Genomic DNA, 19,967 nt, shown 5'->3' with positions numbered 1-19,967 from the left:
GCCATATTAATAATACAAAGTTTGAAAGTAAAGGAAAAACATGAAACTATTGTCAAAAGAAAAAAATTTCCATCTGTGAAATTTCAGTTCCAGTTCTTAAAATGATACGTGAAATGCTATTTATGCTGAGTGGCCGGCCAGGTGCACTTTTTGTTATGACGGATAACGGGCAGTTTGAAATGTGTTCAGGAATTGCCGATGTTGGCTTGTGTCAGTCTGAAAAAGAAATCATTAAACCTTTGCTCAAAATCGGCTCAAATGTTGCCTATCTTAGCACCTTTGCAGAAGAAAGAAAAAATGATAGTCTTTACTTGGACGTCATACAGCAATCCATATCTAAATATGTGACCGATTTTCAAGAAGAACTTGTAGAAATCGAAATAGCTATCTTGGAAGGATCAGTAATTTTGGGGATTACAGGTATCCATTCAAGGATTATGCCTTTTACCTTACAGCTCGAGTACTTGAAAGAACTGGTTGATGCCATCAAACTGCAAAAAGGAAATTGTCTGTTGATCGACACTATTCAACATTATCGTGATCATTGTGGTGTCACCAGGATTATTGCTACATTTCAAGAGGTTTACAATACTTGCCGTAAAGTTCTCCACAAACAATTAATTTCTTGGATGTTGTTTGGAAAACTTTTGGATCCATATAATGAATTTTTTATCCAAGTAGATGATTCCAAAGGTTTTGTCATAATCGGGGAAATGATACCCAGTTGTTTGACTGTCTCCCTTGCTCAGCAAGTTTTGTTTGTTGGAGAATCCGTAGTGGCCCTAACTGAAGCACAAGACCTGAGTGAAGAAGACTGGGATTTTATGGGAAAGCTGCAAAAGATTCCTTTCGAAAACGTAGTAGAAATCATCCAACAGTGCCGTGATCAAATGGCCAGAAGATTGTGGAACCTTGTGACTGAAAAGGACCGACTGAATCGCAGCCTGAACATGATACTAAACACATTTTTGATGAAGAAAGGAGATATTTTTGCATTCTTCATTCATCAGACAGAGGCTATCTTTGATGGGCATTTCCCTTCTGCACAGTTGACATCCAATCAATTTGCCTTACAACAAAGACTGATGAACTCTCTTAAAAAATACCTGGACGAAGAGGAGACCGAAATCGAACGGTTGTCGATGAATATCACACCAGACACACCGGGGCAAGGATGGGACCGTGTTTTTCTTGATTACAAGTAAATTATTTATCAAAACTCAATTGCTGAACAAGTCAAACATATTATACTTTGATTCTAGGACTGAATGGCCGCTCGGGGTGCTGATATTCACACCTGAAACAATGGAGACGTACAATAAGATTTTTCGTCTTCTCTTGAATCTGCGACGCATCCAATTGAATTTAAACGCATTATGGAAAAATGTAGCCTCGTTGGATAAGCCGGTGCTGGAGTTGCGATGGAATTTGCAGCACGTCCTGATACATCTAAGCCAGTACATTCAGATCGATGTCATCGAAGTTCAAAAATCCATTATGGATCGCCAGATGGATAAGTGCCATGATTTCGACAAATTCCGAGCTGCCCACGCAAATTTTTTGGTTGTTATTGCCGCACAAACATTTCTTCACGTCCCAGCGGTATTTTTTTCTAATCTTAATCGTTTAAACATTATTTACTGAATATTTTTCGGAATCCTTTAGATGCAAGCTTGTTTTAAGGACCTAATACATCTGGCGTTGAAATTCTGTGGGCTATTCAGAAATGACAGACCAAAAGCATTTCTGCCAGTCGTTGCTGAATTGAACCTAGAATTCGAAAGACTTATGCAATTATTGTTTTCTCTGCTGAACGGTATGTACCAGCAGAGCTCGGGAACTACGATGGAGCCAATAGCGCAATTGCTACTCAGACTCGACTTTAACTATTATTTGACAGAAGGCCTACAGAGAAAAACTAATCAATTGCTTGAGGAAATTTGATGTAATGTACAAACTAAAGAATGTGATCATAAACTTGGCAAACTGGATAAAACTTCTAGTGTTTCCTCATTTTGGATCAAGAGTTCTTCGATAAGTTTTTCTGTTTCTGTTATACCTTCCACGACTTTGAGAATTTTTTTCTTTTCACCCTCGTTTTCTTCTCTAAGTTCCCTCAGATAGGACAGGAGTTCTTCTTTATGTGACTGCAAAGCAGGAATATCATATGCTAGCATATCCTTTGATGGATCTCCTGTTGGTCTCCTAGTTTAGAAAATTATTAATTAATATGGGAGTTGTACTACATGTAGGAGCAAAATCAAGAAGAAAGGGTTATCTTACCAAACAGTTTCACCCTGAGATAGATCAGCTTGCTCAACATCAAGTTTGTCGAGAAAATCCAATTTTTCTTTTAGACAATATGTGGAAAAAAGCTCATCAAACTCCTGTTTCAAGTGAAATTGTACTTTTTGGCCAAATGTTGTGTGTAACTGGGCAAGGATTTCTGTTTTTCTTTTTAAAAATGGAAGACAATCTGCAAATGACTTTTGGCTGTATAATAGATTAACAAAAGAGTCATTAGAACTGTAATCATGTTTGGTTTTGTCAATAATTCATACCTTAAAATTTTGCTGATGACTTTCTGAGTAGCCTGATCTAACGCATCAGTCAGCAGACTGAAACGCGAGTCCTCGGGCATTTGTTCGTCTACTTTTCTATCGTTGTCTGCCATGGTTTACTTCTTTACTTAAGGTTATTTAAGACTAAAAGATTTAATATTTTTACGAATTATGTGTTTAAAAAGCGGGGTGTTGGCATTAAAAACAGCCAAAATGTCAAAAGTTTGAAAACGAAATACGGCATTGCCAACTTTATTCAAAGCTGTTTGACTGTCATCTCTGATCAGATTCTCAGAGTTCCAAAACCGCCAAACTAGTTGAAGATTTCTAACTTTCTCTTAAATACAATTTCAGATGGCGTCGGTCAGAACAACTTGTACAAGCTAAGAGACAATTTAGACCAGTTTTTACGCCATGAGCAGCTCTGATGTCCGAACTGTTGGATGGCAGATAGCGAAGTTTAAAGGACAGACATTCTCCGAGTGTTGCCTACTTTTGGTTCTCATTCTCCTCGAAAGTCTGAAATAAATGCTCGCCCCTAAGAAGTCTGCTGGTATTCTTGAGACATTTGACCATCAAACTGTGGACAGTTTCCTTCCCCCAAAAGGATGCATTGGGGGGATCAATAACCAAGGTACGTTTGTCTCCGTCAAACGAGACGATCTTTCTTAGCATGACGTTAATTCTTTGGATGGAAACTTGCAATGCCCTAGACATTATTTTTTTGCCCTATGCCTTAAGACAACTAAACGATGAAGCAAAAGATAAAATTCGGCCTATCGGTTCATCTTCTTGCTATTTCCTTCGTAACATGAGAAGACCTTTTTGAAATGATCTTCCTGGATCTGAAATTTCGAAGCCGTATCAGCCAAACAAAAAGAAAAATGAAAATTTTTGGATTTTTGCTTCTTACTTTTTGGATGGTACCATTTTCCATTTTTACGAACATTTTCCTCTACGATTCTAAGCTTCCATGAAACTCGTAGTAAAATTTACGTCATGTTCGGATAGAAAGACTGGAGCAAAAGCAGGCCCACATTGGTACAGCAATTTATCTCCAGTTCTTGTGTTTCAGTGAAACCACAACAGAATTTGACACTGCATGGCCCTATTGCCTTCAATACTTTTGAATAGCTCTATAGAATTTCTTCGACTAACGTTATCGGACACTGATTTCACCCCTCAAACCTCCTAATGGCGATACAAACCAATATATTTTACAACTTATTGAAGGCCAAGAAGCGAAAGATTTTGAACACGAGTTCAACAGCCTGCGAGCCAGACAAATAGCCATCGATTTGACTAGACCTACTTTTTATTAGTGAGTAGTTAAACACAAAAAGAAAATCAAAAAGTCTTCAAGAAATGAAAAAAAAAACTATTCGTTCTGGAATAAACATTTTTCTCCGAGGAGAAAACATGAACGGATGAACAACGCAGTTCAATTGCCAATCCCCGCCGCTTTTCCCTTCCAAGATAGTTGTTTTAAAAACAAAAATAAGGACGAGGGTGACTTTAAGAATTGGTATCATGTCACCTACAAAATGTTTTTCTTTGTAGCCAAGGGAGTTGGACATTGAAAACAGACCGCCCACCGGGCCAAAGTATAGCGTCTGATCAAAGAAATTGACAGGTATTATTCCTAGTAGAGCCAAGCGATTCGGCCCTTTTTGCCCTAGCCCACCTGATCTTTTTCCTCATATATTTACCTACTAAAACAAAAAAAAAATACGCATGCACAATGGCTCTTTAGTAAAAATTTATCGAAGTTGTAAAAGCAGCCTCAGCACTGCAAGTGTTCTCCCATGGCATCAAATGACGCAAGAAAGAAGAGCTTTTTTTTTACATTGCCATTGACAACGTGGCGACTCCGAGCTTTATTTTGCTTTCTTTTCACGTTTTCTTTCTTTCCAGGAGGAGGGAGGATGTGAGACGCTTAACTTTCACCAGCCGGGGCAGGCTCCAAGTTTCAAAAGGAGGGCGTGGTCTAACATGAAGAGGATTGGCCTTCTGGGCTTGGGGGAAGCATTGTTGCTATGGCAGAAGAGTTTCAGTGCCTTTTGCAAACCGGAGGGTGTAGGATAGCCGGACTGCTTCCTCGAGTTATTAAAAAAAAACGAAAAACAAAGTGGGCTGACGCGTAAGTGAAGGTGCGCAAGAAAACCATGTCGGATTCAAGAAATGCAAACCGAGGCAGAGGACGTTCGACCGCCCAACAACAACAACAACAACAACCTCCAAGGCGACCGGTAACAGCAGAAAATGTACCGCAGGTAAACCCACTTTCTTTATAAAAAAGAAAACCCTGACGAAAAAACGTTAGAATGGTAGACGGAAAGCAAAAGGATAAAAAAGAGTAAAAGAAAAAATTAAAGATACTTCCTTAAAAACAAAAAATGCTATTAAAACGTGGGTTGAATTTTCGAAACATTTCAAGGGATATGTTACGTTCTTCAAGTGGTAATGCGTCTATTCGACGCTATGCCAACTGTATTACGCTTTGGGCTATTCTTTAGTTTGAACCGGTATTCGCCGAAGAAAAATGTCTTTCCGAGTAGCAGTGCCCTGTTCCCCCTAGAGTTTACGTTGTTGGTCAGAAACTAAATTATTCTGAATTGGATCATCCGATACCTAAAGCCCCGAGGGCCTAGTGCTGTTGCATCGCTTTCTTTAATCGCTCATCGATCATGAATTGTTTTCACATCAAAACCTATGCAATGCGATTAAGAGATGTATAACTACAGATATGGCAATCGCCAATCCGTAAATTGGATGACGATTAAAACTGATTGTACTAATAACATTAATGTCGCTCTGTATGTTAATTCGAAATAACAGGTAGTGGAAGGCATAGGACGAGGAGCCGTCCGAACAAGAGAACCTCCTGGCAATCCAAATGAGAGGCAAACAAGCGGAGCAGAAGGAACTGCGCCGCAGGCCGAAGGGGGCAAAGATCCTTCGGACGAGGTATCAGCCGTCCACTTGTCACACGACCCACCTCTGCCACGTTCAACAAAGCAGGTAAATAACAAAATTATGAGGGGAGGTTAAGTTTAGTATTAAAAACGAAGAATGTTTAATCCAATTTTTAAAAAAAATGCAGGATCTGGTGGCGCGCCTATCAATGTTCGATCAAATTACTTCCAGCTGATCAAAAGACCCGACATGCATCTGTTGCATTATCGTGTCGATTTCACGCCGGAAGTTGATCACCCCGGCGTGAAAAAAGCTCTTATTCGAGTCCACCAGCAAACACTTGGAAGATACACTTTCGAGGGTAACGATCTCTTCAATACGACCCGTCTGGCACAAGTAAGTTAACATCCAAAAACAAGCCGTTTCAAAAAAAAAAGGCAAAAGATTTCGTAATAAATTTGTTTCTTGTACGTTAGCCGTTGGAATTGGCATCGAGGCGAAATTCTGATGGAAGTGACGTCAAAATCACTTTCAGACTCGTCGGAGAACTTCAAAAAGACGATCCTGAATACACACAGGTATGTACCAAATGACCCAAGTTCAATGATTCATCGTTAATTGTTGATTACGTGCTAATGCAGGTCATGAACATAATTCTACGCCGGTGCCTGGCCATGCTCAATTTGGTGATGATTAGAAGGAATTATTATGACGCGGTAGCTCGCGAAGACGTTGTGGTATGCAAATTCAATTTTGTAAAGTCGAAAATTGGTTTAAAAAAAAAACAAAATTAACTTTTCTCAAAGGGCTATCCTATAACGATTTGGCCGGGATATTTGACGGCTATTCAACATCACGAAAAGGAATATCTTTTAAATGTCGAAATTGTCCACAAGTTCCTCCGAAGAGACACGGCCTTGGACGTCATGGACAGAATCCGTCGAGAAACCAGGGACGATTTGCAAGTAAAAAACAAAATATTTACAATTCTTTCCCAATCATCTCAATTAAACGTAATCTACTTTATTCCTAGGCTCGCATTAAAGCTGAATTGGTTGGCAAAATCGTCATGACGGGCTACAACAACAAAACGTACCGAATTGATGACGTCGATTTCGAGAAAAACGCATCGTCCACGTTCCATTTACGTAAACAAGATCGTGACGTCACGTACATTGCCTATTACCAAGATCGATATCAACAAACAATCAGGGTGGCTACGCAGCCGTTGCTCGTGTCACGACCATCACGTCGTGACGTTAATCGCGGCGATGATCAACCAATTTACCTTGTCCCAGAATTGTGCGGCATGACGGGATTATCTGACGAGCAGCGGTACATCTTTTTTTTTTTAAATTAAGCATTCGACAAAAAATGAAAAATTTAATTGATTTAGGAATAATTTTAATCTGACGCGAGCCGTCGCCAATATCACGCGCGTCGCGCCCGATAGGCGAGTGACAACTTTAATGAAATTTCGTCGCCGTTTAGCTGAATCTCCAGAGGTACATTTCAAATTGCCAAATAAATAGTCAACACATTTTTAATGAAAACGCGTAAAAAAACAGATTCAACGAGAGCTCAATAGCTGGGGACTTCAATTCCAAAATGATCTCGTTTCTTGCAACGCCAGAATTTTACCACCGCGACCTCTTTTGACGGGCGGAGATCGAAGGATTGAAGTCAGGGATGGCGATTGGAGTCGCAGTATGTACAGTAAGTCATTCGTTATTCCCCTTGATCATTTAGACCTTTGATTTTAAACCTCAATTTTCAAAATAGATACGAAAATGCAAGTGTCTGTCGTGTTGACTGAATGGATCGTCATCCATCCGAGTGACATGAGCCAAAAAGTCCGATCGTTTGTTCAACTGATTCAAAGAGTCGGTGCTCCTCAAGACTTTAACGTACCAGAACCTCATTAGTAAGTCTAATTACATTCTCTTGTTAAACGAACACGGAGGTACTAACTCTTTTGAATGGTGTTCAAAGCATCGCTCTACCGGCTTATCGTACAGGCAATTACGTCACTGCATTGCGAGAGGAATTGAGCCGCAAATCATATCACATCGTTATGTGCGTTTTGCCCAATAATCGACAAGATACATACGCATCTATCAAAAATATTACGCTTTGTCAATTCGGAATCGCTTCACAAGTAATTTAAAACTAATTTTTAAACGTTTCATGATTATCCATGCTCACCGATCATATCAGGTAATCACAGGACGAATTCTTCAAGGAGATGAACGCAGACAAATGTCAGTTGCCACTAAAGTAATGACACAACTGGCCTGCAAATTAGGAGCTGAACCGTGGAGAGTGGACGTGCCAAACAAGGTATAAAATGTTACATCTAATCACTTCGATAACCCAATTCATCTTGACTTTTGACGAAAAGCCGTGGATGATTGCAGGTTACGATACCTATCACGACGCTCGAGCAACGACGGCAGTCGGGGCTTTCGTAGCCTCTGTCAATTCAAGTTACACACGTTACAATTCGTCAGTGAAAATCCATTCTGCCAATGAAGAGATCTCGCCAAGTTTCCAAGATCACATGCTCACCGCTTTAAAGTATTCCCAAAATGTGATAAATTTGATTGATTTCATTCTAAAATTTCGTTTGACTTTGAAATCAGGGCCTATTTTCAAAGAAACAAGGATTTACCTGAAAATATCATCATCTATCGTGACGGTGTAGGAGCAGGGGATATTGCACGAGTTATGGAAACTGAATTAGCCGCAATCAAGGTAATGCTCGTTGTTTAATCAAAGAAAAACGTATTAAATAAATTCAAAATTTCGATAGACTGCCTGCACTGAAGCGGGAAAGAAAGTGAAGGACGGCAATTATAAACCTGGCATTTCTTTCGTGATTGTCAGCAAACGAATAAACACGCGTTTCTTCGCTGATAGAAACGGGAGGCCAGACAATCCGCCGTGCGGAACCGTAGTCGACAATACGGTGACACTCGGAGAACGATTTGATTTCTTCTTGATCTCACAAAAAGTCAATCAAGGGACAGTGTCGCCCACAAGTTTTAACGTCATCCATAACTCAACAAATCTCCCTCCTAACGCTCATCAATCGATGGCTTACGCTCTGACGCATGTCTATTACAACTGGGCGGTAAGTTTCTTATAACTATTTGTTCGCTTTCTTTTTAAAAAAATTCATTAACATTTTGTCGATTAAAGGGGACGTTACGTGTTCCAGCACCGGTACAATACGCGCACAAATTGGCGTACCTGGTAGGTGAGAGCGTTAAGAACATTCCACGTGAAGATTTGGCCAAATTTCCCTATTACCTTTAAATTTGCATTTTTTTTTAAGTACTGTGTGAAGAGAATTGCAATATTGAATTTAATGATGCCATATTTTTTTACAAGTTTCCCTTTAACTGTTTGACTACTGTTGATGACACATTTGACATAGAATTATCAATTCTATTCATTCTGTTCACACAATACATTGCAACCTTAAAACCTCCCACCCGTAAAATGATTTTCAAAGGTTTCAACGGTTCAAGGTAAAGGTTTAAAAAATGACTCAATATGCAGAACTTCAATTTCGCTTCTGGAATACGCGTTTTAGTGGTAGGATGGGGTAAAAAATGAGCTTCTCCTACTCTCTCAGATTACTACCTCCTGTTTCTTGTTTGCTGCTGACGTTGGGGTAGTAAAAAACTCGCTATAAAAGTGTCAGCAGCTGTGCAAGGTCATACTTTCAAAATAAGATAAGATTTAAAAAAATTAAAGGCACCTGGCAAACAACAATCGCCAAGATCTCAAGGGTAAAATGCTACGATTGCCGGAATCGAACCTTGTACAATCCCCACGGAGGTGATTCATAGTTCCATGAAACTATACACCTATTTCAGGATGACGCCAGTTAAATACATTTAAAACGAAAATCATCATTTCAGAATTACGCCACGAGCCATTACTGTATCAACAACAACAGTTCGTCCAATATTTCTGAAAATCGTCATTAAGATCTTCTGATAATCCACAAGAATAACATGGTTAACTTTGTTTAAAAGTCATGGCTGGAGCGGCTACGTGTTTGTTTACGCTACGGTTCAAATTCCGACTTTTGCTCATAAACAGAATCAATCGTCATGAACATTCAACTGGACCTCTTCCTTTCACAATAAAAACCGAGACGAAAGCAAACACCGATATCTCAATTGTGTTTGAATTTCGTTCTTTTGAAACAGTCGGTACGCTGACGCCAGCAAAAAAAATAGAGGGCCTTCTACATTGGTAATACGATACCAAAAAAACATGCCATAAATCAGGCTGGATATGGCCGACTCTCAGACAGGAACAGCTCCACATTTGCTGCCACGTTTTATGGACAGAAAGCTGGGAACAGGGGAGGGGCCTACTTGTATATGCGGACGGACACACAAGTAGATCGCACCAATCGACTACAAGAGGTTGGATGGATGAATAAGAAGAATATTCGTTTTCCTAACGCCTTTCAAAAGAGAAGTTCAGTTTGGCCACAAGAGCTGAAAATGTCGGACGCACGACGCGGCGATGGCCGTGGTGCTAGGAGACGTCCGCGTGAAATTCCCTACGATGTGCCCAGACGGCCAGAGGAAACAACAGCGAATACAAGTTCATCCTACGGTTCTCATGCACAGGTGCGTTCTTATTGAATTCCGGAATTTTTGGGACTTGAGGTACGCTGCTGGATAAGATAAAGGCAATAAGCCAGGTGGCTTTTTGATGGTATAAAACGATCAAGCAGACATGATAGTGGTTTTGGTCATGGTAGGCGTTTCCCATCCGCAGAGCCAGAAGAACGATTGATAGGGAAAGCCATCAACTTTCATATTTGAACACATGAGCCAAACATTAATGTACGGTGGAAATGTCAAAACAAATCTAATGCGGTCAACAAGCTGAAAATAAGAATAAACGCTAAGCTTTTAAAATCGTGCTTTCCCAATTTTAAAAAAGGGAAATAAAATAAATAGATGCGTTGGTTGAAACGATATGCAAACAAACTGAAAAAATAGAATAAATTTCTAGTGTAAGTGTGGCTATCCACGGAAATTAAAATGTCCATCAGAATCAAGGAATAGGACGTAGCGAGGAACGAGTCGGAGGACCTTCAAGTGAAAGACAAACAAGTGACAGAGATGCGGGACCAAGCAGGGTTAGGACATATCCTGTCAGCCGGACAGACGAAATCAACCGCGAACTTGTAACACGTCCAGCTAAATTCAACAAAATGGGTAAAATACTACAAATCCTACAACACGAGTAAACGTTTCAATAAGGTGTTTTAAAAAATAATGAAAAAAAAAATAATCCAGGATCGAGTGGATCACGATTGGATGTCATAGCCAATTACTTTCAGCTAATCAAAAGACCTGGCATGCATCTATTGCAATATCGCGTTGATTTCACGCCGGAAATTGATCATCCCGGCGTCAGAAAGGCCCTCGTCCGCGTACACGAGCCAAGGCTAGGGAAATACATTTTCGATGGTACCCTTCTCTACAATACAATCCGTCTCGCGCAAGTAAGAAAAAACGAAACATTTTCATTTGAAAAAAAGGACAGATTTAATAAAGAATTCACTTTAGCCGCTGGAATTGGCTTCGAGGCGAAATTCCGATGGCAGCGACGTGAAAATCGCATTCAGACTAGTCGGAGAAATTCAAAAAGATGATGCTATTTACTCAACGGTAGGGTACGATTAAATTCGATAATTCATTTGCATTGACATGTCTTCGATTTTTCAGGTGATGAATTTGATTTTACGCCGTTGTATGGCTATGCTCAATTTAGTACTGATTAAGCGAAATTACTACGACAAAGAAGCCAAAACCGACGTTCCAGTACGTAAAACGTTGATCTTTCAGATTAAAATCAAAAACTCTTACGTTTCTCAATTTAAAGGGTTACCCTATAACTATATGGCCGGGATATCTGACAACGATTCAACATTACGAACAAGATTACCTTTTGAAATTGGAAACGATTAGTAAATTTCTACGTAGAGACACGGCCCACGATGTGATGGATAAAATACGTCGCCGACTATTAGACCTTGCCGAGTATCAGGTTTAGTAGCCCCCTCCCCCCCAAAACAATTTTAAATAATAATTATTGCCTATCCTATCAGAGTCAAGTGAAAGGAGAACTACTCGGCAAAATCGTGATGACGGGCTACAACAACAAAACGTACAAGATCGACGATATCGATTTCGAGAAAAACGCGCACTCAACATTTTACGTGCGCAAAGAGGACAGAGAAATCACCTACGAGGAATACTACAGAACGCGTTATCAGCAAAGGATTAGGTATCCGTTACAGGCGTTGCTGATGTGCCTGCCATCGCGACGCGACATCAATCGAGGCAACACGGAGCCCATCTATCTCATTGCAGAGCTGTGCGGAATGACGGGCCTTACAAATCAAGAAAGGTCCTTAAATAAAGTAATGAAAATGAATTTTGAGTAAATTCATGTTCATTTCCAGGACGGATTTCAAGTTGACAAAAACGGTATCCAACATAACGGGAGTCACGCCCGACAGACGAGTGGCAACTTTAATGAAATTCCGTCGCCGCTTGGAAGAAACTCCGCAGGTATAATTTTTAAATACGGACATAATCCAATGGGCGAGCTAATAAAGTACCAAAAATAATGATCAGATTCAACAAGAACTTCGAAGCTGGGGATTAGAATTTGCAAATGATCCAGTAAGATGCAAGGCAAGGATTTTACCCACAATGCCTCTGCTCATTGGCACAGCACAAATTCGAGTTACGAACGGCGATTGGGGTCGGAGCTTGCAAGGTGAGTCTACGAAAGAAAGTACCAGATGCGTTTCATTATTGAAAATATTCACGGACAGGCAAGAAAATGTGTACAGCTATCAATTTCAGCAACTGGATTGTTTTGCATCCTCGGGCCACCATCACTAAGATAAGATCGTTTGTCCACGAAATCAAAACGGTGGGCGCTCCACAAGGAGTTGAGGTGTCGGAACCTCGCTAGTAAGTCACAATTATTTCTTGCTCTCCAAAAAAGAAGTGATTAAATTAATTCGAGTTAAAAGCATTGAGGTAAAAGGTGAACGTGCAACCCATTACGTCGAAGGATTAAGAGAACAAGTAGCAAACAGGCAATACAATATCGTTCTGTGCGTGTTGCGATCGCATCGAAACGACACGTACAATGCCATTAAGAGAGAAACCTTGTGCAAAGACGCAAACATCATTTCACAGGTATCTTTTCAAAAAATAAGGAGAGATTTTGATTGGGGCAGGTGACGGATGTTACTTGATCTAATTAAGGTAATTACAGAAAGAAATCTGAACTTGGAAGCAGGCAGACTCAGGTCGGTTGCAACAAAAGTGATGATTCAAATGGCCTGTAAATTGGGAGCCGAGCCTTGGAAATTGACTGGATCGCCTTTGGACAAGAGAGTAACCAAGAAATTCAAAAATACCAAATCAAAAATAATAATTTCTTGACATTCCGTGTCCCGAAAAGAAATTCATGGTGATAGGCTACGACACTTATCACGACGCACGGAACAAAAAGGCGGTTGGGGCTTTTGTTGCCTCCATCAACAGCGCTTGTACTCGTTACAATTCGTCCGTCAAAATTCATTCGGCCAATGAAGAGATTTCGCCAAGTTTCAGAGATCACATGTTAACCGCTTTGATGTAAGTTTTTTTATCAGAAAAGAAGAAAACATTTAGAGTTTGACAAAGCACTTTCGTCCAGGGCTTATTGCGGGGCAAATAAGCATGACCGATCAGTGCTGCCATTACCGCAGGAAATAATTATCTATCGCGATGGCGTCGGAGCCGGGGATATTCAAACTGTCCTCGACGTCGAGTTACAAGGAATCAAGGTACGCTTTTAACAAATAGAAAAATATTCAAATTGGTTCAACACAATGGCCTGTAGGATGCGTGCAGGGAAGCGGCAACATCGTTTAAAAGGGACTACAATCCTGGCATTTCTTTCGTGATTGTAAGTAAACGGGTAAGCACACGCTTCTTCGTCGAGAAAAGAAATGGGAAAGAGAATCCACCGTGTGGAACGGTGGTCGACAATACGGTGACGTTAAGCGAACGCTTCGATTTCTACTTGGTGTCGCAAAAAGTCAATCAAGGAACAGTGTCGCCAATCAATTGCAACGTCATTTACAACTCGCCCAATTTAACTCCAGATATTCATCAAGCATTAGCTTACGCTTTGACTCACGTCTACTTCAATTGGGCGGTAAGTTATTTTCATTTGAAAAAAGATTCAATATTTCGTCGTGACGCAAATCGCTTTCGTTTTTAGGGAACACTGCGAGTCCCGGCTCCGATTCAATACGCGCACAAATTAGCATACCTAGTCGGTGAGAATCTTGAGCGTGTCCCTCACGATGCCTTGGCTAAATATCCCTATTACCTATAAAAGCCGATTGTTTGTACTTGCCCCATTAAAAGAGAAAATGATCTCCCCATTTAAATCCATAGCTATCTTAAGCGTAATGGTACTGATTCCATTTGAGAAGTCCTGTGAACTGTATTAATGTTAATTGTGACAACAAAATCACATTACAACTCAACCAACACCGGATGGATGGGTTATAAGAGCCTACATTTAAAAAAAACAAACATGTAAACAATTATTATTACTATTATTATTACACTTTCGTGATCTTTTTTTCGGAAAGTTTTAACTCTGACCGGTTTTTTTCATTTCTTGGTAACAATGCAAACCTAATAAGGGGACCGTCTTTCAAAAAACGGATAGCAAAACAGGCACTCGATGTGATGTGGAGATAATTGAAATCTGGATTGGGTTACATAAATAAATGGAGAAGAATAACGACCTCCGAAATTCCAAACCCACAACGCGCGTAAACATCTACCATCATTAACGGGGAAAAAAAGACAGATCGCCATAAGGATACGGGAAAAACACGCACCTCGGTAATGTCACTTTGAGTGAAACCATTTCAAAGTGCCAAAGGAAAAAGGAGGGGAAAAATGTCACGCCGCTTTTAACACGAAACACGCGAAGGCAAATGTAAAGACGGATAAAAAGAAATCAAAATTGAAAACCCGCGCGAAACGCGTTCCTTTGGTGATTCGCACAACTTAAACTAAACTGACGAGATATGGGGAAAAGAAAAAAAAAGTTCTAACTTGGATGAGGGCGAAGGTCGTTTACGCCGAGAGAAGATCTCCGCTGTCGAATAATTGTTTAGCCCGGCGTTGAAAATCTTCAGAAATCCAACTTTGTCGTAACAGCTGTGATTCTTCCTTTAGGACGGCTGGAAGGTCGCGCCGGAGTGCAGCCCGACTCATTCTCTTGATAGGCAGCGAGTTCTGTAAATAGAAATCATTTTTTAAAAATATTTTTTCCTCTGTGAAACGAGAACAGGAATGACGTCACACGTTTTTCCACAGTTTAGTTGGCTATCGCATTTCGTCTCACAAACACTCGGGACCCTCTAGCGCAATGATGGCTGCACACCCACTCATCCCGTTATTAATCGCAGCAACTCTAATCGCCGTATCCAACTCCAACGACGACCTCATCACCGTCTTCCCTTTACAAGTAAGTACTTCATCACTCTTTCCCCAAATTATTTCGAGCTTTGTTGGACAAGCACAATAAAAAGACGAATGGTACTTGACGGTCGGTCCAATTTCTCAAGTGTAGATAAGAAGCGAGCGTGACCTGCCATACTGCGCAACTGCAAACACTGTGTGCAGCATCCTTCAAAAAAGATACTGGCTCCCAGCCATACTCAATCGCTATTGCCGCTGCCCCGAGGGAGCTGACTGCCCGACTGACTGGACAGGATCGGATGACGTAGCCACTAACGTGACATCGCTCGTGCGTGTCATTAAAGGACCTAAATATTCGCTACCACTCACAAATCGGGCACAAATGAAAGTACGTAGTTTCTTAATCCATTCGACTGGATGTGCACAATGTTACAAAATGCGATTCTTCTGATCCCTAAATAACAGTTTTGCTCGTCGATGAAGTCGATTGAAACTTGCGCAATTAATCAATCTGCAGTCAACGTCAGAATGAACGGTATGCTAAAATAAATAAACTGCATAAATTCAGTTAACGAGAGAAGAATTCTCATAGGCTCGCTCCAAACGGATCACATACAGTTTCCAAGTACACGCGTCTTATGCAAGTGCCCTAGCAATCACACGTGGCAACAAAGTCCTGTAGCTGGTGATTCAACCAGTAGCCAAACATCGTCCTATACTTGCAAGCCCGTAAGTGTTTCACACACGGCCTTCGCTCTAGATTCAGTACATTTCCTCTAATTATTTTAGTTGAAACGATGCCGAAGCCGGTCTAACTGTGGAGCTATCACTGCCGATACGTTTTCAGTCTATCCATACTGTCTGTGTCGAAGAGGTAGCGTGTGCACAATTGAAAATCGAATGTTAACGCATGTTGAGGAGCTACACTACTCTGGGCCGGCCTATCTTGGTGTTTGCAAACCCTGACGACATTTGAAAAAAAAAAATCAGTAAACTATGATCATACCTGCGAATAAAGAAGTGCCAAATTAACGACGCGCGGAATCATTTCTTCTTGGAAACTATCCGGCAGAAAAACGTCATCTACCAAGCCTAATGTTTTTGCTTGCGTGGCCGTGAGACGTCGTCCTTCGTGTACCAGCAAGCTCAACTAAAATGTTTGCAAAATTCGTTTATACCTAATACAGAGATACCTAACATTTAAAATAAATACCAAATTCCTTGATGTTGATGGAAAAGTTAGAGGTAGTCCACCCTCACTACTTTGGCCCAGTTTTACGTACGGCAAGTAAAACGTGGTTTTGTCGCAGGCGTAGACGAGATCCAGGTACGGTAACATGGTAACCCCCAAACCGATGGCGGATCCAACTACGCCGCCCACAAGTATTTTATCGCAGTTGGCCAATTCTGTGATAAACTCTCTAATGGGGCACACATCAAAATTTAGTAGAATTCAACTTTTTCGTTAGATGGCTGGTTATACTTACTGGATGTGGTTCACCATGGAAATGGACGATTCCAATCTCGAAGCCATATTATCGTGAATAAGTGAAGGAAAGTCGATTCCCGTGCAAAAATCAGGTCCTGCTGAGGTGAACAGCACTACATGAATCTGTGGCTCCATTTTTAGCTTTCGCAGTAACATTGAAAGCTCTTTTAGGATCTAGATAGATAGGTGAATCAAAATTTTAAGATTGCTGTATAAGAATAGCTTAATGGTTTTCAGCATACCGTGGAATTGAGGCTATTCCGTAACTTAGACGTCCTGGGGCAGAGTGTGACATACAAAAGATGTTCTTTGCAACGAATATGAATTTCCTGACAACTAGCGCTTAGTTTAGACGCCAAATCTTCTAAGAAATGCGGAAAAATTAGAAAATAATGGGGACGACAGTTACTGCTAAAAGATTGTATGTACCGGTGCCACGCTGAGAAGATACTGGTTCTGACGCCTCATTTTTAATTGTCGTATAACTATGATCTTTTTTTAACGCGTAAGTGGCAGTTTGCACATCTGGAAATGAACGGTAAATTGTATAGTGTGTTTTAAGATCTCGTGAATAACTTGAGCGAATTACCGTCTTGAGAATGTAAAACCTTTCGGTTGCCGTTCTGATTAGCGTCTGTGCTTGAACCTGAGGAGAAAGTCCGACGGCGAACAATTTTCGAAGCATCTGCGGGATTGACCAACTTACGAGGAACGTATACCACTCTGTCTTCATTATTGGAGTTCTAAAAACAAAAGCAGATACTGAATTTCTATCAAGATTTTTTAAATACAAGGTGACACATACCTGAAGAGCTTCCCACTGTTGCAATGCTCGATCCTGTGGGACTGATTCAACTGAGGAGGCGATTGAGGTAGTTCGTTTATTCCTATTTTTCTTTGGAGGTGTAGACTCTTTTTCAAAAATTCCTTCCTCTTTGATGCGTTTAGCACGCCGAGCAAAACGTATATCTTTTTCGGGATTATTCGACTGACATTCTTTGTACGTGACTACCGCCTGAGAGGCTCGTCTTCTGCTTGATCCTTGTACTTCCATGCTGCGTAATATATTGTTGACCATCTCATCTGCACAGAGCTTTTCGACCTCTCTCGATAGTCTAGTAGGTTGTTTGGTTTCAACGGCCGGTTTTGTTTCAGCTTTGGTTTCATGATGGGCTTCATCAGTCACTTTGGCCATTGGGCTTGGTTTGGTTGGTTTATTCACAAGTTTTGTACCTACCATACTTTTGGGGCCCATTTTGTGGTATTTGTGCGGCTTTGGAGACCGTTTGCTTTTCACCACATCGTCACTTGATATCTCTGTATTGCCTGAATCCGGGTGATAATCTGAATCTGCAGAGTGTGCACTGATATCGACCAAATCCTTATCTCGTTTTACTTTTGTAACGACTAAATTTGTTACAGGTATCTTCGTCATAGCTACTACCGTTTCAATTGGGTCAAGATCCAATGGTTCACCATGAAGCGCAGCCATTGCAGCCTCGAGATCGTCAGTTTGGGGGGTAGGTGCGGGAGTAGGCGGGTGATGAATGTCTTGCAGATCACTAAACTGTTTCTTGCTATTACTATGCACTGGTTTCGCGTACTGATGGCTAAGATCAACAGGAATGGCTGCCACTGCTGTTAGTCCTGTTGGTTTGGAGCACGCTTCCGAAAATACATCTTCTTGACTATCCATCCCAAAATCCGTCTTCGAATCTGGCGAACTGAACCGGGATTTCTTTACCAAGCTATTTAACTCTTCATCGAACGAATCTTCGGCATGCATTTCTAACACGGGCATCTTAGGGGTATCGATATCTGATGTTCCTTCGTTATTTATCTTGCTCTCTGGGATAATGGCCGTCAAAGCTGGCATTCCAACAGGTTCATCTAAATTAACTTCATTTTCACTTTTTAAAGCTTTATCAGACTGGCTTAACTCTGATGTGTAAGCCTGCTTCATTGATGCCAAGATAGATTTTTTATGTTCTTCATCTATTGGTGAACTACTTGCAATGTGTGAAGTGGTGGTAGACGTCACAGCCATTTCTTCACCATTGATCATCTCCATGCTCAATGGTCCTAAATAAGATTGATTATTAAATGATGGCTCATCTTGGATCAAATTGTGAAGATGTATTACTATCAGCCACTGGATGAGATTTCATAACAGGAGATGCATTCTTGATTGTTGCTTGCCCAGAATTTTGTGAATATGAAGCTTCAGTTCTATTAGGTAATGGTGATGGTTTGCTCAATTTTGGTTCTTCACATTCCTGAATTTTTTCGGCAATTATAAGGAATTTATAAGGGTATTGAAAACTTTCTGAATTGTTTAAGCTACTTACTTCTTTCTTCAGTGATTGAGATAAAACTTCATCGTTGAATTCTTTCATTGCACCAACATTTTTCTCCATCTTGAGAATTGGAACTGTAAAATCTTGCTTAGACTCCTGATTACATGTACCCTTAACAACATATTCCACCACTTCAATTTCGGGATTAGTGGGATCCTTGCCAAGCATTTGAAGCATTGGTGCTTTGAATTTTGGTTTTGGGAAGGACTTTTTTGCTCTCTGTCCATATGGTTTCTCTGGATGTTGTCCTGGAGCCCGAAGCTGAGTTGTGCCTTCTAAACGGTTAGATTGGCTAGCCATTACCACTTCGTACATGGGTTTGTGGTCAGCATGATTGGTAAGTGAAGCCCCAATTTTACCACTGTTTTGGAAAATGTGTTTTTGTATATTGCTTTCACTGCCACTGCTGCCACTTTGCATGGATTCTACACTTCTCATAGATTTAGGGAAATGTGAAGATGTAGCAGGCTGTGACCTTGAAAGAAAATGAAAGCTGAATTAATTAAAAAAACAAATGTAAAGTAGCCTAATAGTAATCAAAATAACACTTTTACATCACTACACAATGAAAACAAGAAAGAAACTGGCTAATAATTACGATTATTGCACACGGCAAGGTTTGTTACGTGAATTTTTTTATTATTGCTCACTTCGAACTTCCATCCGTAGACATGCTTCTGCAGGTGCTTTCCCGGTACAATTCCGAGCCAACCAAACTTTCCCTCCAAAATCTGTAACTGCTTCAAAGGTACTTGTACAGTTTATGAAACTGGAGAAGTACCAATAAAATTTGTTATTTAAACCAAAAGAATTTTGTTGACAGGTATTTAATGACTAATTTTATTCAAAGAAGTCACACACGAGTTTACTCATTTAAGCGCTGATCGACGACAACGTGACGTCATTCAAATGTAACCATTGGCATTCCCCCTATCTGTATCGTAGAAAAACAGCTCCAATGTGGTTCCATCGGTTCTCCTGATTTTAGCTACCCAAATTCACCTTGTTTTCGACAGTATGAAACCTTAAACTAATCCCTTTTCTTTTACAAAATTGCGATTGTTAATATTTTGGTATAGTGCTATTTTAA

The 19,967-nt window shown here is 40.5% G+C and overlaps 6 protein-coding genes across 7 annotated transcripts; 4 read left to right on the top strand and 2 right to left on the bottom strand.

Annotated features, from left to right (window-relative positions):
• The first annotated feature begins 10 nt into the window (after nt 1–10).
• On the top strand, nt 11–1,996 carry LOC130694880 (gamma-tubulin complex component 4-like). The gene is made up of 3 exons (XM_057517987.2): nt 11–1,201; nt 1,263–1,602; nt 1,666–1,996. The coding sequence occupies exons 1-3, from the start codon at nt 102–104 to the stop codon at nt 1,942–1,944; spliced, it is 1,719 nt and encodes a 572-aa protein (XP_057373970.1). The 5' UTR covers nt 11–101; the 3' UTR covers nt 1,945–1,996.
• On the bottom strand, nt 1,936–4,844 carry LOC130694884 (polyamine-modulated factor 1-like). The gene is made up of 3 exons (XM_057517990.2): nt 2,562–4,844; nt 2,284–2,493; nt 1,936–2,205 (listed from the first exon to the last, which is right to left on the bottom strand). The coding sequence occupies exons 1-3, from the start codon at nt 2,672–2,674 to the stop codon at nt 1,971–1,973; spliced, it is 558 nt and encodes a 185-aa protein (XP_057373973.1). The 5' UTR covers nt 2,675–4,844; the 3' UTR covers nt 1,936–1,970.
• On the top strand, nt 4,640–8,970 carry LOC130694879 (piwi-like protein Siwi). Its single transcript, XM_057517986.2, has 16 exons — nt 4,640–4,834; nt 5,400–5,582; nt 5,665–5,873; nt 5,954–6,055; nt 6,119–6,214; nt 6,284–6,442; nt 6,511–6,812; nt 6,874–6,982; nt 7,046–7,193; nt 7,260–7,401; nt 7,470–7,635; nt 7,695–7,817; nt 7,879–8,054; nt 8,120–8,231; nt 8,290–8,610; nt 8,679–8,970. The coding sequence occupies exons 3-16, from the start codon at nt 5,727–5,729 to the stop codon at nt 8,793–8,795; spliced, it is 2,220 nt and encodes a 739-aa protein (XP_057373969.1). The 5' UTR covers nt 4,640–4,834; nt 5,400–5,582; nt 5,665–5,726; the 3' UTR covers nt 8,796–8,970.
• A 1,002-nt stretch (nt 8,971–9,972) lies between these two features.
• LOC130694878 (piwi-like protein Siwi) lies at nt 9,973–14,161 on the top strand. Its single transcript, XM_057517985.2, has 16 exons — nt 9,973–10,132; nt 10,564–10,729; nt 10,811–11,019; nt 11,084–11,185; nt 11,243–11,338; nt 11,400–11,564; nt 11,626–11,927; nt 11,983–12,091; nt 12,158–12,302; nt 12,361–12,502; nt 12,565–12,733; nt 12,803–12,934; nt 13,002–13,177; nt 13,239–13,368; nt 13,425–13,742; nt 13,809–14,161. Exons 1-16 carry the CDS (start codon nt 10,004–10,006, stop codon nt 13,923–13,925), a joined length of 2,607 nt encoding a protein of 868 aa, XP_057373968.1. The 5' UTR covers nt 9,973–10,003; the 3' UTR covers nt 13,926–14,161.
• Nucleotides 14,162–14,220: 59 nt separating this feature from the next.
• On the bottom strand, nt 14,221–19,802 carry LOC130694877 (uncharacterized). 2 transcript variants are annotated; one of them, XM_057517984.1, is made up of 11 exons: nt 19,528–19,802; nt 18,869–19,352; nt 18,664–18,796; nt 17,326–18,602; nt 17,110–17,263; nt 16,950–17,045; nt 16,763–16,881; nt 16,519–16,694; nt 16,245–16,452; nt 16,038–16,181; nt 14,221–14,845 (listed from the first exon to the last, which is right to left on the bottom strand). In XM_057517984.1, exons 1-11 carry the CDS (start codon nt 19,548–19,550, stop codon nt 14,684–14,686), a joined length of 2,976 nt encoding a protein of 991 aa, XP_057373967.1. In that variant the 5' UTR covers nt 19,551–19,802; the 3' UTR covers nt 14,221–14,683. The 2 variants fall into 2 exon arrangements, with proteins under 2 accessions (XP_057373967.1, XP_057373965.1); XM_057517982.2 differs by having other exon boundaries at nt 16,763–16,884; nt 19,528–19,801.
• On the top strand, nt 14,917–16,063 carry LOC130694883 (U-scoloptoxin(11)-Sm7a-like). Its single transcript, XM_057517989.2, has 5 exons — nt 14,917–15,077; nt 15,183–15,419; nt 15,497–15,566; nt 15,624–15,760; nt 15,821–16,063. The coding sequence occupies exons 1-5, from the start codon at nt 14,979–14,981 to the stop codon at nt 15,995–15,997; spliced, it is 720 nt and encodes a 239-aa protein (XP_057373972.1). The 5' UTR covers nt 14,917–14,978; the 3' UTR covers nt 15,998–16,063.
• Nucleotides 19,803–19,967: the final 165 nt, after the last annotated feature.

The sequence above is a fragment of the Daphnia carinata genome, chromosome 4 (genome assembly GCF_022539665.2).
Source record: "Daphnia carinata strain CSIRO-1 chromosome 4, CSIRO_AGI_Dcar_HiC_V3, whole genome shotgun sequence".
NCBI classification, from domain to species: domain Eukaryota; kingdom Metazoa; phylum Arthropoda; class Branchiopoda; order Diplostraca; family Daphniidae; genus Daphnia; species Daphnia carinata.
This window is presented reverse-complemented; position numbering and strand designations above follow the sequence as displayed.